Raw genomic sequence first — 23,225 nt, forward strand, 5'->3', positions numbered from 1 at the left:
TCATATGCTATGTACAACAATGTGACTAATTATCATGAGATTGATTGTTTAAATAAATACAGCCGCCAGTATTCTCATAAGAGTAAATTCCTATATGTTCATCAACAGAATCATAATAGTTCATTTTCAGAGTGATTTTTCAACCTCCTTGAAGCTTCCAATATATATTATTAATGTGTGTTTTCTCAATAATTTACTAAATACATACCAAGAGCTGATGACTGAAAAATGTACCTCAGAGGCATTTTTGCCACCATGAACCATAATTCCAAGTAGATAAGGTCTAAATGGCTCACATGGTTATGATTAAATATTAAGGTTCATCTCAAATATGGTAGTCGAGGTACAACTCTGTTAACAGCATGCAGGTCTTTAAACTTCTGAATTGCTTGCTAAAATTGCACTGAACGGATGCTTATCTTTTGCCACCTCTGGGGCCAACTTTTTATTTTATTTTTTAAGAGACTTTCAATTTATGATGTCCGCTTCTCTAAGGCCAACTTTGGAGCAAGCTCTGCATCACTATTTTTGTTGGTCCATGATTAAGAATTTACCAATAGAATAAAAAATGAACTTCTAGCCTTGTTGCTGTCATACTGTAAGGCTGTATTTATAACATTTGAATTAATTTGTAAAGAGTTGATGAATTTGATTAAAAAAAATATCAATTAATTTGATAGCTTCTATCTTATCCCACCATATTTTGATGAGAATAACTATGGCTATTAATTAGATCTAGGTGCACATGAGAGCATTCCTTAATTCTATTATGGATAAAAAATGTGATTTCCTATCAATATGTAATAAATAGGGTATTAGTGATAAAACTGTGTGTTTAGGATTGGCTTCTTAGGTAAAGTTCGCCTAGTAATAGCCAAATAATACAAGTGAATGCTAGTCATGTGGATATGAGGTTCTAGATGCCTAACACCTTCTAAGTGGTTCTCGTCCCACCTAAAATCCAGTGGCCATTTCTTCTATCCGCCTTAGTCCATGAGATTTATGACATATTCTTAGTGTTATGTTTAAGATGGACCCACACCATGCAACCCGAACTTGCTTCATGGTGGTCTATCATTGGAGGCCCTTATTGGATGTAATTGGGAGCTCAAGCCAAGACACTCTGTGTCACTTCTTATGTTCATACTTTGTGTTCGTTTGGAAACAACTTATTTAACTTTTGCTGAGAACTTTTTACTGAAAGTGTATTAAAATATAATTATACCCTGAAAAAAGTGAAAGAAGTGAAAAAATTTGGGAAAAAATGATGTATTAAAAAGTTGTATATAATATTGGACGAAGTTTTATGCTGTATTTTTAAATGAACTACTTAATATATATATTTCTCCTAGCAAATTATATTGAACATTTTTATGTGAAAAGATGCCATCAAAGAAGGAGGCTTTGTGAAAACCTGTTACAACTAATGCAAGAAGAATCATTAGCTATTTCTCTTGGAACATATGTAAAAAGATCCCCCTTCACACCCCCCCCCCCCCCCCAAAAAAAAAAAGTGAAATGCAAAATCTATAATCTCTTAGATATATCCCATGGCACTTCTTCTTCTTCTTTTTTCTTTTTTTTTTTTTTAAATCTAAAATCTCCTGTATTTTTTTATTGTTAAATTGTAAGATTTGAATAGAGTTTGACTATGGGGTTGGATCAAAGATTTAAAATTTATCACCAAAAAATTAGATGCGTTAAGTTTATTCAATGGAAGACTAAGTCTGGGCAGGTAAGATACCTTTATAAGATTAGTAGTCGATGCCATTCAGGTAAGGTAACTTTTGATCTTCCAAGTCATGAATGTGAGAAGTTGAAATGTTGCCTCAAGAAAGTTTGGTAGAAAAATGGGGATACTTGCTGTTGCTGATACCCGATTATTACCACTAGTTGGAGGAGAGAGATCAACCACTGTGATGGTGACACTTGCGTGCTTCCTTTATGATGCCGCGGAAGTTTGAAAAAAGCACACATGATGCTCTCTTGAATGAAACATAAATTAAACTATTAATTTCTGGCAGTAAACCTCAAATCCACAGGGTGATAATTTTCTGAAATCTACCACAGAGAAAAAAATAGAAAAATTCTAAATTTTATTAATAATAAGCTAATCTACCTTTGAAGGCTACAAAATATATAAATATGATAAAGTAAAACCCTAAGACGATAGGAAACATCTGAAACCTTAATTCACATCAATTACGAGATTTGGTGGCAAAATACTGAGTTTTACCAAAAATGGTAAAATTGAGTTAAATGCAAAATTATAAATTATTGACTTTAAGGGTCGTCCCAAAATAAGCCGGACCTTATTATGATTTTTAAGCAAAAAGTTAATAAAAAAACAAAAATGACTAAAAACAACAAAGTCACTGTTTTCGGGGCTTGATCAAAGGAATTCACCAAAATTAGGGTGCATCTCATAGCAAAGCCACGACTATTGTTCAAAAGACCGTTTCCATTCAGCTTGCCAAATTTCACACAATTCTAACTCTATCACTCAAATGATTTCTAATAGTGTCTTTTTACCTTGCGCAATTTCAAGTGCCCTTGATAGTCTATGAAGGCCTTTGCAGCTTGTTCTACATCACTTTATAGATGCTCCCATGCATATGGGGCTATTAAATTACTAAAATGGAAGAAATACATAATTTATGGAGTCGTCATTAATTGAGATTCTAAGGTGAGATTGATCACTTGTGTATAATTGATTTGAATTATCAAAACTACTTCAAAGGGAAGTCACAACAGAGCCCAAGCTATGTAAGGATCAAATAAATAATGTCTTTGGACAAAATATGAGTCTGAAAGTTTGATAACACGTAAGGATCAAATAAATAATGTCTTTGGACTTGGACAAAATATGAGTTTGAAAGTTTGATAACACATAAGAGGAAGGTATTAGGTACCCCCATCATGCCAATTTATTTAGTTTTATAATTGACATTTTTCAACCATCCAATTTATTTTGTTTTATAATTGAACTTTTTCAACCATCGCAATAGTGATTCTAAGATACCGAATCTTTCATTTTAAAATTGACTTTTTCCAACCATCGCAGTACTAGTGATTCTCATGAAAGCAAGATACATAAGAATTGACATTTCCTAATTCCTACCTAAAAGAAGGGGATTATATATAAAAGTAGGGAATTAGAAATATCCTTGGGAATTGAGATGCTTTAATTATGAGAAAAACATGGGCCACAGAATCGCCCTGCTACCTAACATGAGAGAAAGAATGAGATCTTAAAGAACCTGTTATAGACATAATGTGAACTAATTGCTTTCCTTAATCAATTCTAATCCATTTTAATATAATAATTATAATAATAATCCATATAATTATAAAGTTTAAATACATCAATAGAAAAAGTTCGTAATTTTATTTTTGATTTAAGTAAATTAAACTAAATGCTAAAATCCAAATCCTTCTCAATGAAATTTGTCATTACAAGTTCTTGTTAAATAAAGATATATGTACAATCAAATACATTTAGTTTAGTCATGTCAGCCCTGTGTATTTTCTAATAACATGCATGAAGAGCAGTAGACTCATCCATTTTTACTATGATTCAAATGATTTTTCATTTTTAGACCCCACCTTCAAAATCGATTTCAAAGGTTTTGGACCATCTTCTTCACTCTCAAAAGAAGTAGACTTGCTTATAGTTTTGTTTAGTTTCTTTTTCTTCTTAGGCGTGCTTATCTCCTCCACTTCATCTTTTATGCTGACCATTTTCTTTAGAGGTTTTGGTCCAGGTGCAGCTGTGGATAATGGTGCTTCCTCTACTGTCATTTTGCCAGAATTCATGTAAGAATCTTTGTTATCTTGGACTTCATGTGAAGAAGAATAATGTCATCAACATTGCCTTGAACTGGTGGGAGCTCCTTGTCATGGGGGCCAAAAGGGTCTAAATTTTTTGAACCATTGCCTTCATCTAGCTCAACCTTGGCTCCTGGAATAGCAGCTTCACATGGTGTTTCTTGAGCCATCGGGTGGTCATTGTTGGAGCCAGCTCCATTGTCCGCATCACTGGTTATTGAAGGCACTTGGGTTGAACCTTGATCTGAAGAACAGCCTAAATACACGGTCTTGTGAGCATGTGATGCTAGGCTCTTCATGATGAAGAGGAAGAGCCTATGGCAAATGCTCATAGATTGGAGTTGGCTTTCTCTTTGATCCATCTATGAAAAATGGTATTCGAAGAGAGGTAGTTTTGATGAAAACGGTGTGTTGTGTGCAACTGAAGTTGAATTGAATTGGGGATACTTGGAAGTAACTAGTAAGGAGATTGTTTAAGAGAGCTTCTTTGCTTTTCTTTAAAGTTAAAGAAATAAAATGCCTTTACCATATTTGGCCTCTGCATTTTATAACTTCAAAAAAATACAAGAAGGCATTGCTTGGACAAATGGCATACTTCCCTACAAGTTTATGGTGTTCAATGTGTGGCAAGATTAAATCATTGGGCTCTTGGCTCAAGTGGCAAGGGATTTGGTGGGATTGGATAGGCTTTAGGTTTATTATATCAATAAATTTGTGATGACCAATTTAGTGAAGGACATCAGTCTTGCTATTGGCATTAGAGATCAAACCTCAAAAACCAATACCCAAAAAGTCATGTAAGCCTATGAATGATATTTTTCCTTCACGTTCACGGGTTATATCCTTCTCAAAATATATATTTGAAGGATTAGTCTAATTGTACCTTTTTTTTTTTTATAGAAGAAAATCTAATTGTACCTAATGTTCATAATTTTGGATCATAAGTTAATTCTATTCTTTTTTTATACCCATTCTACTATATCAATCTTTTATTGCCAATACGTGGTTTTAGTGATAATGACATTTTTTGTAATGCCCTATTTTATGGTTCGAACCCCACCTTCCCACCCCATTGTCGACCTATTAAAAAAAAAAAAAAAGTTTTTATCTTAGTAAATTTTTGTTATCATAGCAGTTATGCCATCAATTTCTGGCAGAAGGCTATTACATAAAACTGCTTGGGTGGAATGGTGGTAGATGGTAATTTAATTTAATTGTTTTGTCTGGTGAGCTCATATTAATGTACTCATCTGTAACAGTCTAACAGATACATGCAGAGGAATCTTTAATATCTTTATCCATTCTGCCCATAAATCTCAAGTGATTTCCTTACCCTTCATATTCAACTTGCCTTATAATTTTTATACATTCAGAGTCAACATTACTGCAGCTGTATTGGGATTTCTCTGTATACATGCTGGTTGACACACTTGGCAATGATCCCATCAGCTTCAAAATCAACCTAACCCATCCCATTAACTTTCAATAAGCTCTAAGTCTAAAAATATTTCCTGAAGTGCCCTTAGCGTTTCAATTGACCAGGCAACCAATCTTATTCAAAACTTTTGGTTTACTAATTGCGTACCCCAGTATATACTAAACTTGGGGGAGATTGCTTTCTTTTCTTAAAGAGAACAACTCAACTCAAAGGCTCGTTTATTTTCTGCTAAGAGTAAAAGAAACTTGTAAGAATATAAAAAATTATTACTCTAAAGGTGGAATTCTTATGGATTTTAATTAGTTCAATTGATAAAGTCTTTTGTCATTAAATAAGAAATCTAAAGTTGATCCCGCCTATACCAAAAAACCAATTAATATTTTGGTCTGATGATAAAGAGCAATTATTAGAAGTAGAAGTCACAGGTTAAAACTATTTCTAAAAAATAAAATAAAAAGATGGAATTCTCCCCTGTATGATATTTGATCATTTAGCAACAAAATTTAATTTGGTTGGAGAAAGTTTAAGTTGGAAACTTTTATTTGACACACAAGGATATTATATGTTGCTCAATGCATAGTGGTTTATAAAATTCAGAGGCTTAAAACTCCCCACATGGCACATTTAGGTCACTCAAGAAGCCCCTAGATCAATAGAGGCATGGCGCCATGGGAGAAAATATGAAATAATATATGACAAAGCATTATGTTTAAAGAACAGATATAACCAGTTCCCCACTCTGGTTTGTTGCTTAAGGAACTCGATGCCTCAATGCAACATGATCATCCAAAGTTAATCTCAGGTAAAACTTGGAGCTGAATAGTAAGCTGCAATTCTTGACTCAGGCAGATCCATTTCTGATTATAGAACCATTCCTTATTTACTCATTAATCTCAACATATAATCTACTCAAGGATTGTCTACACATTTTCTGAGACACAAAAAGAAATGCGCATTACTAAGAACTGCACAGCTATGAAAATAATCATGGACTGTCCTTAAGGATAGACATGGAAATCACTGAGCTGCATTTAATTTTATTCCTTGCAAAGTGAAATCTCATAAATTTAATTCATCGAACAAGAAATTGTGTTTAATAAATCTGATAAATTTACAAACAATTCAGGTGACAAAATTGGGTAACAGCAGTTAATCATCATCATCAACGGCACAGTAGATATCAGTCCTCAATCAAGAAGATTTTGTTGAAATCCTCCCACAGAGACGCCAGTAAGCACCAGGGTGAAAGAGAGATTTCTCGAATACCCAGATGTCACGGACTAGGACCTGAATAATAATAAGCATCAGACATTATTCAGACAAGATACTAACATACTAGAAATTTCAGGAAACTTACATTGAAAACTGAAGAAATGCATTCAATTTGAGAAAATAATCACACACTGTATTATCAATTATGCATGTAGTGGGGTCAAACCAACCATGAGGGATGACTTCACCCCGTACAATTACCTTTGCATCCCAGCTATTAATGCTTTGTATTTAGCACACTTGTACTGAGGTTTAGAAATTGTAGTTCCTATTATCATCTTTGTTCAAATTAATCCATGCAAGGCATAGAGTGTCACAACCCAGCTGTATTTTAATGCTTATCTACTCTTCAAACAACAACAAATAGCTAAATAAAGGGCTGTTACCTAAAATTTAACAGCATCACTGATAAAAATAAAATCTGTTAACATTACCTCTTTAGATTTATCTCCTGCGACAACATCACCGTTTGAATCATAAGCTTCAAATTTCTGTCATAACACAAATATATCCGTAAAATTTTTGTAGTTTTCCGTTTTCTCAATATATTACTATTTTTTTTTTGCTAACATTCTCAATATATTACTATATTTCGTTAATCAAAGCAAAAGATATATGGATGCTGAAAACCAAACCACAGATCTAGAATAAACAAGGATAAATAAACTCAGATGAATCATGAATGATTTTATATGTTTATGAGATGTCTAACTTCTGTCTTTTATAGATTTATGTTTGTTCTTTATAAGTATCTTATTTTACAAGATACATTATGATAAGAACATCAATTCTATGGAATAGAACTAATTAAATGTAGCAAATACCAAATCCACTAGTAAAGCATCATATTTTACACTTATCCAGTCACCCAATATCCACAGGTGAAACCACTTTTGCTAACCAAAAATGGTTGCAGACTTGCACAAAACTGTCACAAACACCATGCAAGGTTGAACATGCTTGAAGTTTTCCAGAACTGAGATGTTTCTGATGTGGGTTAGGCACCCAAGTTGTGCACATTGATTACAAATATAAACTCCAACAAACAACAGAATTGGTACAACCACAATAAGAAGAGGAGGATATTTAATTACATAAAGTTCACCTGCTTAGTTAGAAACTCGAGTGTAAGTTGAATGAAAACTTTGTTGAGGTCATTTCGATCAACTCCAATCTGTAATCAAATTTAAAATAAAAAATAAAAAAAAGGCAGGCACATGGGATATAAGTTCAATATAATTTATAAAGAAAAAAAATTTTGTAGTCTTGAATTTGAAGACACCCTTTCCAGATCATTTGGCCACATATTTCCATTCTATTCTAGGTAAACCATCCCAAGTAAAAGCAAGGAAGGAAAACCAAACTCATGCCAAATTAGAAATGGACAAGTAGTCAAGAGTCTTGTAGCTCAACTGATACTAGTGTTTTCAACGGAGAAACAGAGTTCAAATCCTCCCCTCCCCCAACAATTGAATTATCAAAAAAAACAAAAACAAAAAAGAAGGAGAAGAAGAAAGAAATGGACAAGCATAACATTGCAACTCTGCTTTCCAAAGTTCTCACATTGGGGATCTGTCATCCAGAAAAAAAAATAAAAATTGTTTTATATTATATACACTAACATTCCTACAAAATAAACAAGAGCAAAAATTGAAAATCTTCTATATCTAGTGACTACTTAACCAATGCTTTTATTTAAGATCAGCATCTACAGATTAGGATCATATCAATTTACTAATTCGGGTTGCAGAATATTCCATAAAATAGTTGTAGACAAATTGGAGGGTATAAATTCAAATTTGATTGAACTTCAACCAAAATGATGTCATTGGTGCCTTGCAACTCCCAAGACACCAGCATCTGTCCCGCCCCATGCATCACTGCCTACTAAATGAAAATATGTATGGAAAAGGCAGTTGATGGCTGCTTTTGTCCAGCCATACTGATGTTAGATCTTAGATATCCATTTTCAATTCATATTAAACTACACTGTTAGTGTTAGTAAAACAAAGAAATTTTAGTACTTGCCAGACGAGCTCGCAAAGTTCGCATCTTTACAATTGGCATGATCATTTCCCAGTAGACCTTACTCCACACTGAATCTCTTTGTTTAATTTCATTTTTGAGTGCCTGTCATGAAGAAAACCAGAAAAAATATCTCAGGAATAAAATATAATTCTTGTAAAAATTGATAAAGTTATAAAGAATGAGAGAAGCATGACTGAAGCAGACAATGGTCAAAGGAAAAGGAGCATACAGAGTACATTTTCTCCGTGACTGCTTTCCTTAATAATGATTTATCACCGTTTGCCATTAGTGTGTTTATCTGGAAAAGAAAAGGAAAAGTTTCAGCTTGGGCAGAAAGAATCCAAAGGAACCAATGATATATCCGAACTTGAATTATTTGTGTTAAATATTTACTTCTAACTTCATTGATTTGCAACCAATGAAACTTTCTTTTTTGCATTGTTTTGCTTTCCAGTCCTTTCCTTATTTCCTATACTAAAAATTCCTAGTTTCAAATATCAGAGATTGTGAGTTTTCTTGAAGAGAAAAAAAGGAGGAGAAATGTAATTGCTTGTCATAACTCAAAAACATACCTCCTTGTACAACTCTGCAGCCTCATTGTAAAACTTCTTCTTTGAATATCCAGATTTCCTTAATTTATTAATGGCATAGGCACTTTTGAGCTGCAAATAAGAAAATGCAATTCATAGTTGGCCTTTATAAAGCCAAGGCCTTGCACAATCTATGGTCTAAATTTATTATTGATTCATAATACCATAATGCCATCATAAATACAAATCCAAAACAAACCAATGAAACTTGTAAGCAACATATGGTATAAATAGCACCACAACATGATGGAGCAGGCATGGAATAAAAAAGGAGGCTGGGGTCAGGTGTTCAATTATTCCAAATAGACCAGGGAGAGAGAGAGAGAGAGAGAGAGAGAGAGAGAGCACTTAAAAAAAGTCACAGCACATATGTGATGTTTGAATGCATACCAACTAGAGCCTGCTAGAATGGAAAAGAGTAGCCCCAATAGATCCAAACAATAAGCTGAATGAATATAAGAAACACAAGTAGATAGAACTAGTTATAAGTGGGCATGCAAGAGTAGCAACTCTAAAATGATTTCCTCTTTCATTAATCTTCAACAAAATTTTTGTAAACAGTACATGGGACAAAACGATTGTAGCATAGTGGACCATGCATGGCACCAAAAGAGAGGATTTGGTCTGGGTTCAATTAAAACCATAAAAGCAAGATAAGTACTGAAAAAAGGATAATAAGGTGCAAGAATGTCACCTCTAGAATAATATCATCTTTTGTTCTTTTCCACCCACTTCTTGTGAACCATCTGATACATGAAAACAAAATGATTGAGCAGAACGAAAATAAATGCTATATGCTAACAGCAAAAAAAACTATAAGTGTAAGTCATTAGAAACATAATGCAGCTCGGGTGTGCAACTAGAGAATGATGAATGCAGTAGCAAATAACAGGTACTAAGAAATTGAAAATTAAGGAAATACCATAAAGATCGAAGCACACACATGACACAACATCAAATGGGAAAAGTTCCCCGAGAAAACGGCAAACCTACATTTTCAATTAAAGTGCTGGACACTTGTTGACAGTCATTTATATGACAATATTAGGTGACAATAAACTAGCCCTATTCCCTAGACTAGGTATCCCGAACAATATCATTAAACTAACAGACCTAAGCCTTAATCACAACTAAGTAGGGGTGAGCTTCATGGATCCTTTTAAACTAATTCAGCCATATCCCATATGCATCTTTTTCCTACCAGTATTTCCTATCTAAGAATATGCTTCTCTTCACCACCCTGCTTAACTCTTATTATATCCTTATTCATTACTTCTAACCAAGTTATTTTAGGTCTTCCTCTAGAGCTCTATCATTTTTCACTCATTCAACTTGAATGAAATCGTTCTTTTTAGTTATACAGTAACCTTTATCTGATCCGTAGATTCTTTTTATTATATTTTTAAGTATATATATATTTATATATATTTTTAAGAAAAGTCACATGTTCTAATCGTTCCATTTTTTTTCATTTTAATACAAAATTTTCTTACCTAAAAAAAAAAAAAAAAAAAAAAAAACTATACCAGATTCTACTAATCATGATTTCAGTTTCAAGATTGTGTTGATTTCTTAAAGGCTGTATTCTACAACAAAATTTTGGCTGTGTATCTTCACCATCACAGCAATCTGCAATTTCAGTACGTATTCTACAGCACTCTCAATCCTTCTTCATGCTAGGGCCTTCAGGTTTCCAACGCCAAAGTAAAGATCATATTCTCCTTTTCTAATGATATTAAACTGATCGTGCTCTCACCAAGCCCTCACCTTTACATAAGACAATTTAACTAATTTCATCTTTAAATTAAAACTGTCTACCTTAAATAATTATTTTATAATGAACTTTGTGAGTAATGTAAAAGTTCAAATGTTATAATACTGTCTACCTTAGAGTCTTTGTCCTTTTGTACATAGTGTGATGCATTTTTTTTTTGTCTTCTTTGGCTACTTCCTGCCCCCTCTGCAGGGAGTAGTCTTCTTTTATAAATAAAAAATAAAAATAAATAACAAAAAAAATTTATTCTTATAAAAAAAAAAATTTAAATAAAAATAATGAATAATATTACCTTACTGTAACCATCCAGAATTTTTATCAAGTTATAGTTAGAGCATCCACTGATGTGGATGCAAAGTCTTGCAAAATAGAAAAAGCCCCTCATTTTACACATTTTGATCCAAAAAACACCTACATTAGTGGGTGTAAAATTGTTCATAAATGCACAAGTGCTATAATAACCGTGCATATATGCACGGTTACTGTAGTGCTTGTATTTTATATTTTACTAATTTTTTCTCTCTCCTTCACCTCACTCTCTTTTTCTCTCTGGACCCTTTCACTCTCACCTCACTCTTGCCACTGCCAATCACCATAGCTCTGATAGAAGAAGAAGATGCAACCACCAACCTAGCAACACCCTACCACAACCACCCCATGGAAAACCAAAATCATACCAAACCCAACTCAAATCAACTCAAACCCACAGAAAAACCCATCCCAAACCTGATATTGCTACTGCCAAGACCAACAAACAACTGTAATATACACCAAGGTGAAGTTAAGAACTCTACAGTAGTAAAGGTTAGCATCGATCAACACCAAGGTGAAGTTAAGAACCCGATCTGGCGTCGATCAGCGTCGATCAGAGCTGGGTATTTGGTTGAATGGGAGATGTCGATTTTGTTGCACACTGGCTGGGTTGAATGGTATTTGGGTGGGTTGGGAAAGAAGAAGAAAGAAGAAGAAAAGAAAGAGGAAATGGCAGAGAGATAAGGAAAAAGAAAGAAGAGGAAGAATAGGTTAATGTTTATCGGGAGATAAAATAATATTAAAAAAAGAATATAAAAATATTATTTACATAAAATATAATGTATAATAGATGGACTAATGTGGGTGTTTTGTAAAAATGAGTTTGTAAAATAGAAAAAGTAGCTTTTTTTGTGCAAAATAGATGATAAGTTTGCATCCACTAATGTGGATGCTCTTAGCTCAACAGATCAGATTGTATTACTGCAAACATTTTAAATTTAGTGTCACAAGACTTAGTAGAGCTACATGCTTGATAAAGATTATAAAACTTGTATAAATCTAACCTCCGCCAAAATGGTATTTGTTCACGAGGTGCATATGGTTCATAGATGAATCCAGGGCTCGTCATGGAGACTTTAAGAGCTCCCTGCATTCATAGAATCATAAGCATGGAATCATATTATTGGTTGCACTGCATATTAGCGGAATGAAAACAGTTACAGTAAGTTCATTTGTGGTATCCATTAGAATTAACATATTGATAAATAAAACTCCTAGCTAACACACAAGTTAGCACTCCAAAGTAAAAATAAGAAAGAAATTCATATAAATTCGCGTCTTTGCATTTGTAGATTCACAAAACATGAGAAAAATTATGCCAAAATACACTAATGAATCTTTAAGACAAAGCAGTACCTGCATCTGGCATTTTCAATTTAAGAAAAAAGTAAGGTTGTGCCTGCTAAAGAGAGAATGCTAAATATAATTCTGTTGTTTCAATTTTTTGATCAGTTCACCATAAACATAGGGAACTATGAAAGGTTTTATCAATTTCAGTTTTCTAGCATGCTAAAGCCTACCAGTGAGAGAAACTCACAAACCAAAATTAAAACATATGTATGAGCACGAAGAACTCTCATATAAAATTTGACATAAGCAATAAAGGAAAATAAATTAGTTACTCCTGATTTATAAATAGAACCCTACACCTAAGCCCATGGACCTCTTAGAATAATTGAATGTATCAATCCAAACCTTTGATCTTGATATTTTTTTCAGCACATTTAGAAGAAACATGGTAAAAGAGTGACTTGAGGGTTCCCATCTTCCAACTCTTAACATAAAAAGGGAAACATTGAAATTATTATTTTGCACACTCTTGTTCTTGTATTTTTGAGGTTTTGTCCTCTCCCGATTCTTGCAAGTCCTTTCTTGTGTATAAATTTATAGTACTTACATATTATTTCATTAAAAAGAGGACCAATCACCATTTTCCAACATAATGACGCAGAATAAATATACTAGCATGATTGTTTAAGAAGTAAGGACAACACACCATCTGTCGTGCTTGCGGAGGGGCTTTTACTTGTGTTGATAATGACCTCGTATCATTTGAGAATATCAATAACTCAGCAGCCTACAAAAATAAAAAGAGAGTTGATAATACAAAGAGATTACCATCTTTCATGTCTTAGTCTTTGAAACATAGATGCACCAGCCCATATATAAGTTCAAAAAGAGATTTAAAAAGTTACCATTGTAGAGCGAAGTGGCATTGTACTTCCACGAGTCAATGGGAAAGCATTGTGGGCCTTGTATAAGCAAGAAGAAACACTCCGCTGATTTAGTTCAGGAACTGACACATAGAAGACTACATAAATTTATTGAAATACAAACACTTGCTTTGGAAACCTCCTAAATGTAGCACATAAGTTAAGAAACTTGAAAGTAAATGTGTCAATGAAAGCCAATTACCATTTGAAATAGCAGTAGAATAGCTTCTTGAGCTGCCAAGCCTGAACATGCAAACAATACTCATATTCAATACACTATTTCCACTCCCAACAAAAACTCAATTCAAAATTTCAACAAAAACACAGACCCATTTGTTTGGATGCTAAGAAAATGTAGGAAATGAAAAGAAAAACAAAACTTCAATCCAATTTTCTATAGTGAAGTTATGAGATATGTAAAACTAAGCACAACTTAGCCAAAGGGTCAAATGGGTATCCAAAAAACATAATCTTTCTTTGATTTGCATTTTCCCAGTATCCAAATGGAGCATAAAGAAGTGAACTTTGTACTTACAGATATGAAGATTCTCGAATCCCAGCCGTCCGATACAGTGAACGCAGAGTTTGCAATCTTCTCAAAGCCATTTCTGCTCAGAAAAAATACTTCAAATTTCAAAACCCTATTGTGATTTTTCTCCGATCATGAAGATTGATAACAGAGAGTGAGAGAGGTTTTGGTTTGGTTCTCACTTCTCAAATCTCAAGGGTTTAAGGGAAAAAGAACATAAATGGGCCTCTGAGAATGATTCTGTGCTTTGGGCTAAGTTGGGCCTATACCACAATTAGTGATTTATCTTCAAGCCCACTTTGTTTTGGTTGCTCAAATAACACTATTTCACATGTAATCTCTCTTCTCCTGAATTTATAGTTCATAATTTTAATTGTTGTTATCCTAATCCTAAACAATTGTTCATGTTCTCAAATCTCAAGTCAAAACGCAAAAATCATTAGTTTTCCGCATGGTTGTTAAAAATAAAATTGTTAAATGATTTACATTGCACTAGAATCTCTGATTAGTAGAATGATAGAATTAATATTCCTACTTGATTTCAAATTTTGACATTTTTCTATAATTAAATTTTGACATATTTATAAACCATTATTTATATATTTGAGCTCAACTTAAAAAGAGAGAGAGAATATTTTGTATGACCTTTTGCTGGTAACAAACCCATCACTTCTATGAGATAAATCCATAATTGTGATTAACATCTTTTCTTACATGTTATAACTTTTTTATTAGCTCCAATTGTCATGGTTTGCTGAATTATAATTAATACAACTCGATTCTCAAAAAAAAAAATTACTGTGACAAATCATTAAAAGAAAAAAAGAAATTTGCTTAGATGAGAAATTCTTTTCACTATCTATTTGTTGAGATGATAAATTGTGATTAGAGCAATTCCATTTTACATGGATCAAATAATACTATTAAAATATTATGTTTATTATTTTTATGTAAAACAATTATCAATAATTACATTGTATAGGACGAAAATTGCTTTTGCACATTGTGAAGTGCACACACTATACACATGTAGGGATATTGGACGCAGCAATTCTTTATCTATTTATATATTGGGCCTATGGCCCAATCCAAAGATGAGGGTTTATCCGAGGAAGAGTTATCTTTGTCAAAAGAGACTACGATAGTAAGTAGAGAGGTCAATCTTGGTCATAACAGTTCAAGGGGTGGGCCGAAAATAAGCACATCCTCAGCTAACCAATTCTGAGGTCCGAAGGAATTATCAGTCATCCCGGGTAACATTCCAGGAAGTTCCGTTAGTGCAAATATGTATTGCAGTGAGATCAGACTGGGAGAAGTCCTAAAATTATCTTAGGAGAAATCTGTTGTCTTTGTATTAAATGCACTGTAGCTAACTCCCTAGTTGCATTAATGTAGAGGTGATGCCTAAGCAATGAATTTTAGCCTTACAGTTACTACATAAGAACTTATGGGGAGTGCTAATGGGACAAATATCAACACCGATCGTCTAGCATGCACGTGAAAGGTGGAGATGAAAAGGAAAGACTGTATAAAAGAAGAAGGAGGCAATGAGACCAGGGGGTCGAAAAAGAGAGAAAAATTATTGTAGCATCTAAAACTAACTTTGTAATCAAACCTCAAAAAGAATACATAAGAATAAATCTCCTTGGACTTTGCTTAGGACGATTATCTTCATTATAAACCTATTCATTTACATCTTCTTGTCCTTTAAACCTATTTTCTAGTTAGTCTAATTCATTAGAGTCCAGTTTTTCCAACTCATTCTCTACAAATTCATTATTTTGGGCTTTTTGAGCCTAAGTCCATTCATACCTTGGGCTAGGATTTCAAACTTGGTCCTTTCAACACACATTACTTATTAATGTTGAAAGTATGATTTTAGTTATAAATTTGAAATTCTAAAACCTATCTTGAAAACACAAATTTAACTGAAATTGTGTTTTGAACTCACAATTTCAATACACATCAGTGTTTAATTAACATCGCTCCTACATATAATATATATTATCTACAATCACTAATAATGTTCAAATTGCCCAAATGTAATTATCCGAATTTAGAAAAAAAAAAAAAAAAATCAGGGGTTTTTTTTGGTCACCGTACGTACAAAAATCCACAAGCCTCTTCATTGGTAGATCGTTGGTATTGTACGATCTCAACCGTCCATCTTATGCTCATCTCACTCTCTTTTTTTAAAGTCTATGTATATATATAAATCCACTTCAATTTCTGGTTCCCGCCACTTCAAATCTCGTTGATTAGAGCAAATCCCAAAGTACTCTTTCTCTCTCTCTCAGTATTGTTTGATTGCCGAGAAAACGTAGAAAAAGAAGGGAAATCAATCTGATGAACTTTTTTCCTTTTTAGATTTTTCACTTATTATACTCAGCTGAGCCAAAATACGCCAGGCGGAGATTAATACGGGCGAGATTTTTCTTCGTTTTGAAGCAAATCAAACAGCTCGAAAGAATTTGCGTAGATTCGAAAACCTGTTATGATTTTCTCTTTCTTTTTCCTTCATTTTCTTAGCAACCAAACTCATATGTCATAGTTCACTCTCTGGAGATATCGTGTTAGTTTTCGTCTTTACACAGTGTTTGGTTACTAAGAAAATGCAGGAAAAATGAAAGAAACCGATGACTGAGAAATATTGTAATGAATTTCCATAGTTTTCTCGGCAAACAAACAATGACTAATATATTGTTTTTATTCTTTTTGTTTCTCAACTAATTGCGTTTTTTGCTTTGATGTCTAAATGTAGATCTGCGTTGGTCTATAATTTCTCATTCTTTAGAAAATGTTGTTGTAGATTAAACTTTGATAGCAAATTGAGGCTTTGAGCTTGAAGAAAACTATGTCAAATATCACAGTCTGTGCTCGATTCAGGCCGTTAAGCTCGAAAGAGCGAAGAGATCACGGCGACAGTGTTTGTATCAGATGCATAGACACCGAGACTTTCATTTTGAAGGTGAACTTTTTGCTTGAATGTCGTGTTGTTACACGTATTAAATTTGGTCTAGAAATTGAAGTGCAACACGTGGTTGAATTTGATTTGCATTGAATCTGTGATAATTTTTAGTGAAATTTGAATTTGCTTGTGTAGGATGAGAAGGAAGAAGATATTATATTTAGCTTTGATAGGGTGTTCTGTGAGAAATCGGACCAAGCTGAGGTTTATGAGTTTCTAGTTCTGCCTATTGTTCGAGGTATAATTCAGAAACTTTGTTACATTATGAATACAAATAAGTATTTTGAATCATATAACTCAGAAAAGTTATGGTCGTCGTGATTAATTGTTACTCATCTTCAATCATCATTAAATTGAGGGAAGGGTTTAACTTATTGGGAATTGAAACATAGTTTGGCTCTCTAGTTTGAACTTCGAATTGTTCTTCTAATATTGAGTTTTTATTTGTATGTGTGTTGGGCTTAATTTGAAACAGATGCTGTTAATGGAATCAACGGGACGATTATTACTTATGGACAGGTAAGATGTAGTTAGTTAAAAAGTAATAGTAGTCGACGCTGTTGCTTATGTGGGTTAATCCTCCCTGTATCATGTACACAATCATTTGGATTTTGTATATACGGCTTACAAGTAGACAAGGTTTTTGATTGATGGGATGAGAAGATAGGAAATGCTTACTATATGAGGTGTGAAACCACATGCAGTACTGAATTATATTATTTAAGAATTGAGACCACAAGTTGAATTGAATCATAATGTTATTAGCCATGAACAAGAGATGTTTTTCTTTTTTCTCTCAAAAAGTGTTTGAATATTGATTTTAAGATAAATTATGTATGTGTGATTAATACTTTGATGGTGTTTTCTTGATAATGTTCTATTATATGTTTGTAATTTCATACATTTCTGTTATGGGAACTAATTAGAAAGATAAAACATTTTCCCACTGCCACTGTAAAACTTTCATTTTCTATTCCATCTGGTGAACTGAGCAGCTAAATAAAGATGATATTCACTGCTCCAAGCAAATTTTCCTAGAATTGTAAAGGTTAAATATTTTATCATTGAAGTAAAACTTTAGTGTTCCTCCTCTGTACATCCACAGGTTATAACACAGCACATAGAATGACACTTTTTGTTGACATAGTTTCTTCATTTGATTTGCAACTTAAGTTACTGATCATTTGTCTAATATTCTAATTGATTGACTCTCCTCATTCCATTGGTGACAGACTGGAGCTGGAAAGACGTATAGCATAGAGGTAAGCAATCAATCACAAGTATATCCCAGAAATGACTCATAGACATTAAATTCTGTTCATACATGAAGCCATTTTTTGATCAGGGGCCTGGCATTCTAGAATGTGGCGAGCAGAAGAAAGGAATACTTCCAAGAGTAGTAGATGGAATTTTTGAGCATATCAAACCTGATAAAATGGCAAAGTACTTGATCAAGTTGTCAATGGTATTGAGGCACACTTATGTTCCTTTATCTTGCACTAAGGACCAGCATTGGCTATAATATTTCTATTAATCACCTAATTTAAATTTTTTAATATTTTGTGATTCTTCTAGGTTGAAATCTACATGGAAAAAATAAGGTACTTGTCACCCGAATGCAGCATTTATTCTCAGATCCATGATTCTTCTAACTCTGATGGTTGATTCCCTTACCTGTGAACACCTCAGTCTTTGTTATAGCTGTGTTTTCCAGATTAAATTCTAGGAAGTTCTAATGATTGTGACTGATCTTTTCCTACTCATTATAGCTTAACTGAACTCTCCCTTCTCAGGGACCTTTTTGATTTATCCAAGGATAATATACAGATAAAGGAGAGCAAAATAGAAGGGATATTGTTGTCTGGAGCAACAGAGGTGAGGCCTATTTTCTTTTTGTAAAATCTTTCAATGCATGATCTTATTTTTGTTAACATAAAGTATGCAGTTTTACCTATATTGGTCATGTTAATTATCTTAATGTGCCGCAGCATGCCACAGACCAGGATTCAAATTCTCAATAAACTTAAGCACTAAAGCACCAATTTTCACAGGCTTTTTTTTTTGTAGCAAGACATGCACGTGTCAGCACACACACTCACACATATATACAAACACATGAAAGTTCTGAGGCATCTGTTGTTCAAGATTTCCATAGTCTGGGGAAAGATAATTTGGTCAGAACCATCTTGATTCTCTTTAAACTTTTATTTATGCTAAATATTCAAAACCAATATGTTTCAACAGATTAGTATCTTAAGATAACAAAATGCTGCATCAAATTGGATCCATTTTATATGTCTTTCAATGTTAAAATTTTCCTTATGTTATGGTTTCCTCAATTTTGAGAGCCTTCCTTTTCCAGATGTCTATAATAGATCCTGCAGAAGCATTACAAAGCCTTTCAGTAAGTCAAGAACTGCTTGAGAAGTTCATGTCAGTTTTATTGTATGCATTTTAACTTCTAATGCTGACTTTGGTAATGCACAGACTGGGATAGCTAACAGAGCAGTTGGAGAGACCCGTATCCTGTCTTGCTTTTCTTTATTTATTTATTAATTTTTCAATTCTTCGTATTTCTTAATTATGCAATATACCGTTAGACTGTTCTCTGGGTGGAAGCATTGTCAACTTTTCATGACTAATTCTTGGTTCCAAACCTTAACATAGATAGAAATGAACACGGCCAGTAGTAGAAGTCATTGCATTTACATTTTCACAGTCAAACAAGAATTGACTGGAGATAAGAGGTAGTATTTCTTGCATTAGTAACAAGATTTATAGTGAATTAAAATTTAAACATTTTAAAAATGTGGACAGGATGAAAACTGGAAAACTAGTCCTTGTGGACTTGGCAGGGTCAGAGAAGGTGGAGAAAACTGGAGCTGAAGGGAGGGCTCTTGAAGAAGCAAAAATGATCAACAAGTCCCTCTCAGCTCTTGGGAATGTTATAAATGCTTTGACATGTGGCTCAGGCAGAGCAAACCACATCCCTTATCGTGATTCCAAGCTTACTCGGATTCTACAAGATGCACTTGTTGGTTTCTCTTCCTTCTGTCCATGTCATACCACTATCAATTTGTAATTAAGATCTGATCTTCTGCTTCTCATCTTACAGGGTGGGAACTCTAGAACTGCTTTATTGTGTTGTTGCTCCCCGAGTGTTTCTAATGCATCAGAAAGCCTGTCAACCCTACGTTTTGGTGCAAGGTACTAATTCAAATTCCCTTTAGTGTTAAGGCCAAAACAGGAAAAAGAGTACAAATAAGGCTACTACTATTTTAATTCCTAAAATTTACCTAGTAGCAAAAAGACTCCTTCCTGATCTTTTTATTGCAATAAGTTAAGGCTCTGCCTCCTTTAAAGTGATGAATATTTTTTTACATAATTCACCTACCTTTTGAAATTCACACAATACAAATCATTCCCAATAAATGTAATTTTTCATAACCGGAACTCAAAGCTTTGGGTTCTGGATATAGGCATATTTTGCTTTAATTTTATGATCTTCGTTCTGTTTCTGGAAACTTCCATTGGGGCAGGGCAAAGCATATTAAAGCATCACCACGGGCTAACTGTAATGAGGATAAATATTCCAAGAAGAATGAAGCTCTCTGTCCTGATAAAGATGAATCATGCAAGAGAATTCTAAATAAGGTCAAAATTATATTATGAACTCTTTATATGACCTGCAATAGTTGATTTTGAAAGTCTTTATATAACCTGCAGTTTTTAACACAACTTCCATTCATATAGTTGAAGGAGAGTTTGGATATTGAAGATGTGAAATTACTTGAAGAGTTGTTCATACTTGAGGGAATTTTATTTGATCCATATTCAGTTGAAGAGTTGGAACCAAGTTATGAAGATGTTACTTTACGGACCATTTCCTCATTACAAGCAGCTGTGGAAGAGCTTGTATTTACTGTTGAGGAGGTAAGTTAAGCATTCTGAAATTTCTGAAGTAATGGCTTACAAGCACCATTTGATGACGTCTGGTTCCCTATTTGATGCCATCTCAATAAAGAAAACAAAAGAGAAAAAATCTAAAAAGCTACAAAAGTTCAAGGTGGGAATAAATATTAGTGTTGTACTTCTCTTCCTACATCAAAATGCAAGTCAGTTCATGGTCAACTTCTTAAAGCAGTCTCCAAGACTAATCCTTTTACTTTATTTTAAGAGAGTTTTCAGATATTATGAATGTGAAAAATCTAAAAGCATATATTGATGTTTTGGTTCTCATATAAGTTTTGGGATTTTATACTTTTACAGCTTAAGATGGAAAACTATGCTCTCAAAGCCAGAATAGTAGCTGCTGAAAGGCTTGATGTGCTCCACAAAGAGAGTTGCAAAAGTTCAAACGTTCTGCATAAGATTTTAAGTGCTTTCAGTTTCTTCAAATGGATGGGGTCAGTCCCTTCTGTCAGGTGGCTGAAATGAAGACTTAATTGGCATTTCATGGTGCTGTCTCACACACAAAGTATAAACATTTACAGAAAGTGCATAGCAGAATTCATAAATTTTACTGCCATTGGCATGACTAGATGACTTTGACCATCTGATCTGCTGTATTCTCTTAAACTTAGGAAACATAGGCAGTGCCAGTACAGAAACAAAAAAAAAAAAAAAAAAAAAACAGGTACAATGTAAAAAGTATGCACATATCCACCCAAAATTCCCTAATACATGGGGCATATATTGGATCTTATGCTATCAGTTGCAAGGAATAGAATCACTGAGCATAGTTGCCTGATGGGACTCTCTAATTCTTCATACCTTATCATATATGAATAGATATTTTGCCTATGCTTGGTGGCCTGCTTGATGATCTCATAATTCTGACTGTTCTAGTTAACAATCATCAAATACAAAGTATGACAATCACATCTCCAATAATAGATAGGAATCCAAAATGTTTAAACCATACGCTTTGCTTTGTTTAAGTGACTAGGATTTTTTTTTTAAAGCATCCATATGAATGTCTAGACTAATTTGCTAGTTTTTTAAGAAACCAATTTGTTAATATGATATGTGAAATGTTAGGTTATTTGAGTGGTTAGCGTACCGATACTCTATAATATTGAACTGCATAAGCATGATAATCATCTTCTACCAAAATTTGTTTGAAATTTTTGTTTTCTTGCTTGCCATCTTCACTCTGCAATGCTTAATTAGTAAATCCAAACGCTAGGCTGAATTAACTTTGCATGTTCTGACTAGCAAAGTTATGATTGGAGCAATATCTACTTTCACATAGGTGCACCATTGACATCATTTTTATTATGTTCTAATCACAACGCATCAATAGTTTATGGAAAAAAAATTGTGAAAACTTTTGGTCCTAGACTTATTGGCCTAAGATGGGCCTAGTTGTGCAAATTCTTAACTCTGCCTTTCCTATGGATTCTGCTACAAAAATCACAAATTGCAACTTTTTTTTTTTTTTTTTGAGAAGAAAGCAAAGCGTCTGGTTTAAACATTGAGAGGTAAGGCTTTGTTACTATGTCTGATGGTATTAGATTAAGCACCATGAGGTCCCCAACTTTCTACAAGATTAATGAGCCTTAAAGTAATAGAAATCTAGAATGGGATGGGGTTTGGAAAATGAGTTAAAAAGGATTTTTATTTCGGTCGTTTGAAAAGATAATAAATTAATTGGAGTTTGTCTTTTATCAGAAACCATGCACTAGGAAAGATGACAATGTTACTAATTTAATGCCACTCTTTGGTCAAAAATCAAGCACCTGTCTTTCTTGACATGTGGGTTTCAGCTGGCACATGTAACTCAAAAAGATAATTTTTTTTTTTTTTTTTTTTTAATAGTCAAACATAACCAAATTCATTAAATGGGGCCTAAGCCCATAGATAAAACATCCTTACAGATTTGATTAGTGATCAGGGGTGGGGTATCTTCAACCCAGACAATACAATCATCTACATTACAAGCATTTCTAGCAAGCAAATGTGCTGCAATATTGCAGTATCTTCGCACATGGTTGGTTTCCCACTTCTTGAATGCCTTCAACCTCGTTCTTGAGCTCTCCACCAATTTCTTGATTGAGCTTGAGGATTGGTCAGGATTCACAAGTGCAGACATTACCATTGAAGCATCTCCCTCAATCACAACTTCCCCGAGTCCCAGGTCTCTTGCCAATGCAATTCCTTCCTCAATTGCTGTTGCTTCTGCCTCCAACGCCCCAAGCGAGAAAGGAATTTTCTTACACATTGCTCCCATCAGCTCTCCCTTCTCGTTTTTTATTACCACGCCCACTCCTG

The 23,225-nt window shown here is 33.7% G+C and overlaps 2 protein-coding genes across 4 annotated transcripts; one reads left to right on the forward strand and one right to left on the reverse strand.

Annotated features, from left to right (window-relative positions):
• Positions 1–6,269: 6,269 nt before the first annotated feature.
• On the reverse strand, positions 6,270–14,308 carry LOC115979448 (39S ribosomal protein L45, mitochondrial). Its single transcript, XM_031101496.1, has 12 exons — positions 13,991–14,308; positions 13,658–13,698; positions 13,438–13,538; positions 13,239–13,319; positions 12,247–12,329; positions 9,851–9,902; positions 9,139–9,228; positions 8,796–8,864; positions 8,567–8,668; positions 7,644–7,712; positions 6,973–7,029; positions 6,270–6,553 (listed from the first exon to the last, which is right to left on the reverse strand). Exons 1-12 carry the CDS (start codon positions 14,059–14,061, stop codon positions 6,458–6,460), a joined length of 912 nt encoding a protein of 303 aa, XP_030957356.1. The 5' UTR covers positions 14,062–14,308; the 3' UTR covers positions 6,270–6,457.
• A 1,913-nt stretch (positions 14,309–16,221) lies between these two features.
• On the forward strand, positions 16,222–21,752 carry LOC115982542 (kinesin-like protein KIN-1). Of its 3 annotated transcripts, none has more exons than XM_031105166.1 (17): positions 16,235–16,259; positions 16,352–16,475; positions 16,794–16,952; positions 17,088–17,190; positions 17,428–17,471; positions 18,185–18,214; positions 18,298–18,417; positions 18,528–18,553; positions 18,746–18,827; positions 19,315–19,356; positions 19,440–19,473; positions 19,624–19,699; positions 19,770–19,986; positions 20,068–20,159; positions 20,492–20,606; positions 20,706–20,885; positions 21,222–21,752. In XM_031105166.1, exons 3-17 carry the CDS (start codon positions 16,839–16,841, stop codon positions 21,387–21,389), a joined length of 1,443 nt encoding a protein of 480 aa, XP_030961026.1. In that variant the 5' UTR covers positions 16,235–16,259; positions 16,352–16,475; positions 16,794–16,838; the 3' UTR covers positions 21,390–21,752. The 3 variants fall into 3 exon arrangements, with proteins under 3 accessions (XP_030961027.1, XP_030961026.1, XP_030961029.1); XM_031105169.1 differs by having other exon boundaries at positions 16,352–16,459; XM_031105167.1 differs by lacking the exon at positions 16,352–16,475 and having other exon boundaries at positions 16,222–16,259.
• Positions 21,753–23,225: the final 1,473 nt, after the last annotated feature.

Source organism: Quercus lobata, chromosome 3 (assembly GCF_001633185.2).
Source record: "Quercus lobata isolate SW786 chromosome 3, ValleyOak3.0 Primary Assembly, whole genome shotgun sequence".
In the NCBI taxonomy this organism is placed as follows: domain Eukaryota; kingdom Viridiplantae; phylum Streptophyta; class Magnoliopsida; order Fagales; family Fagaceae; genus Quercus; species Quercus lobata.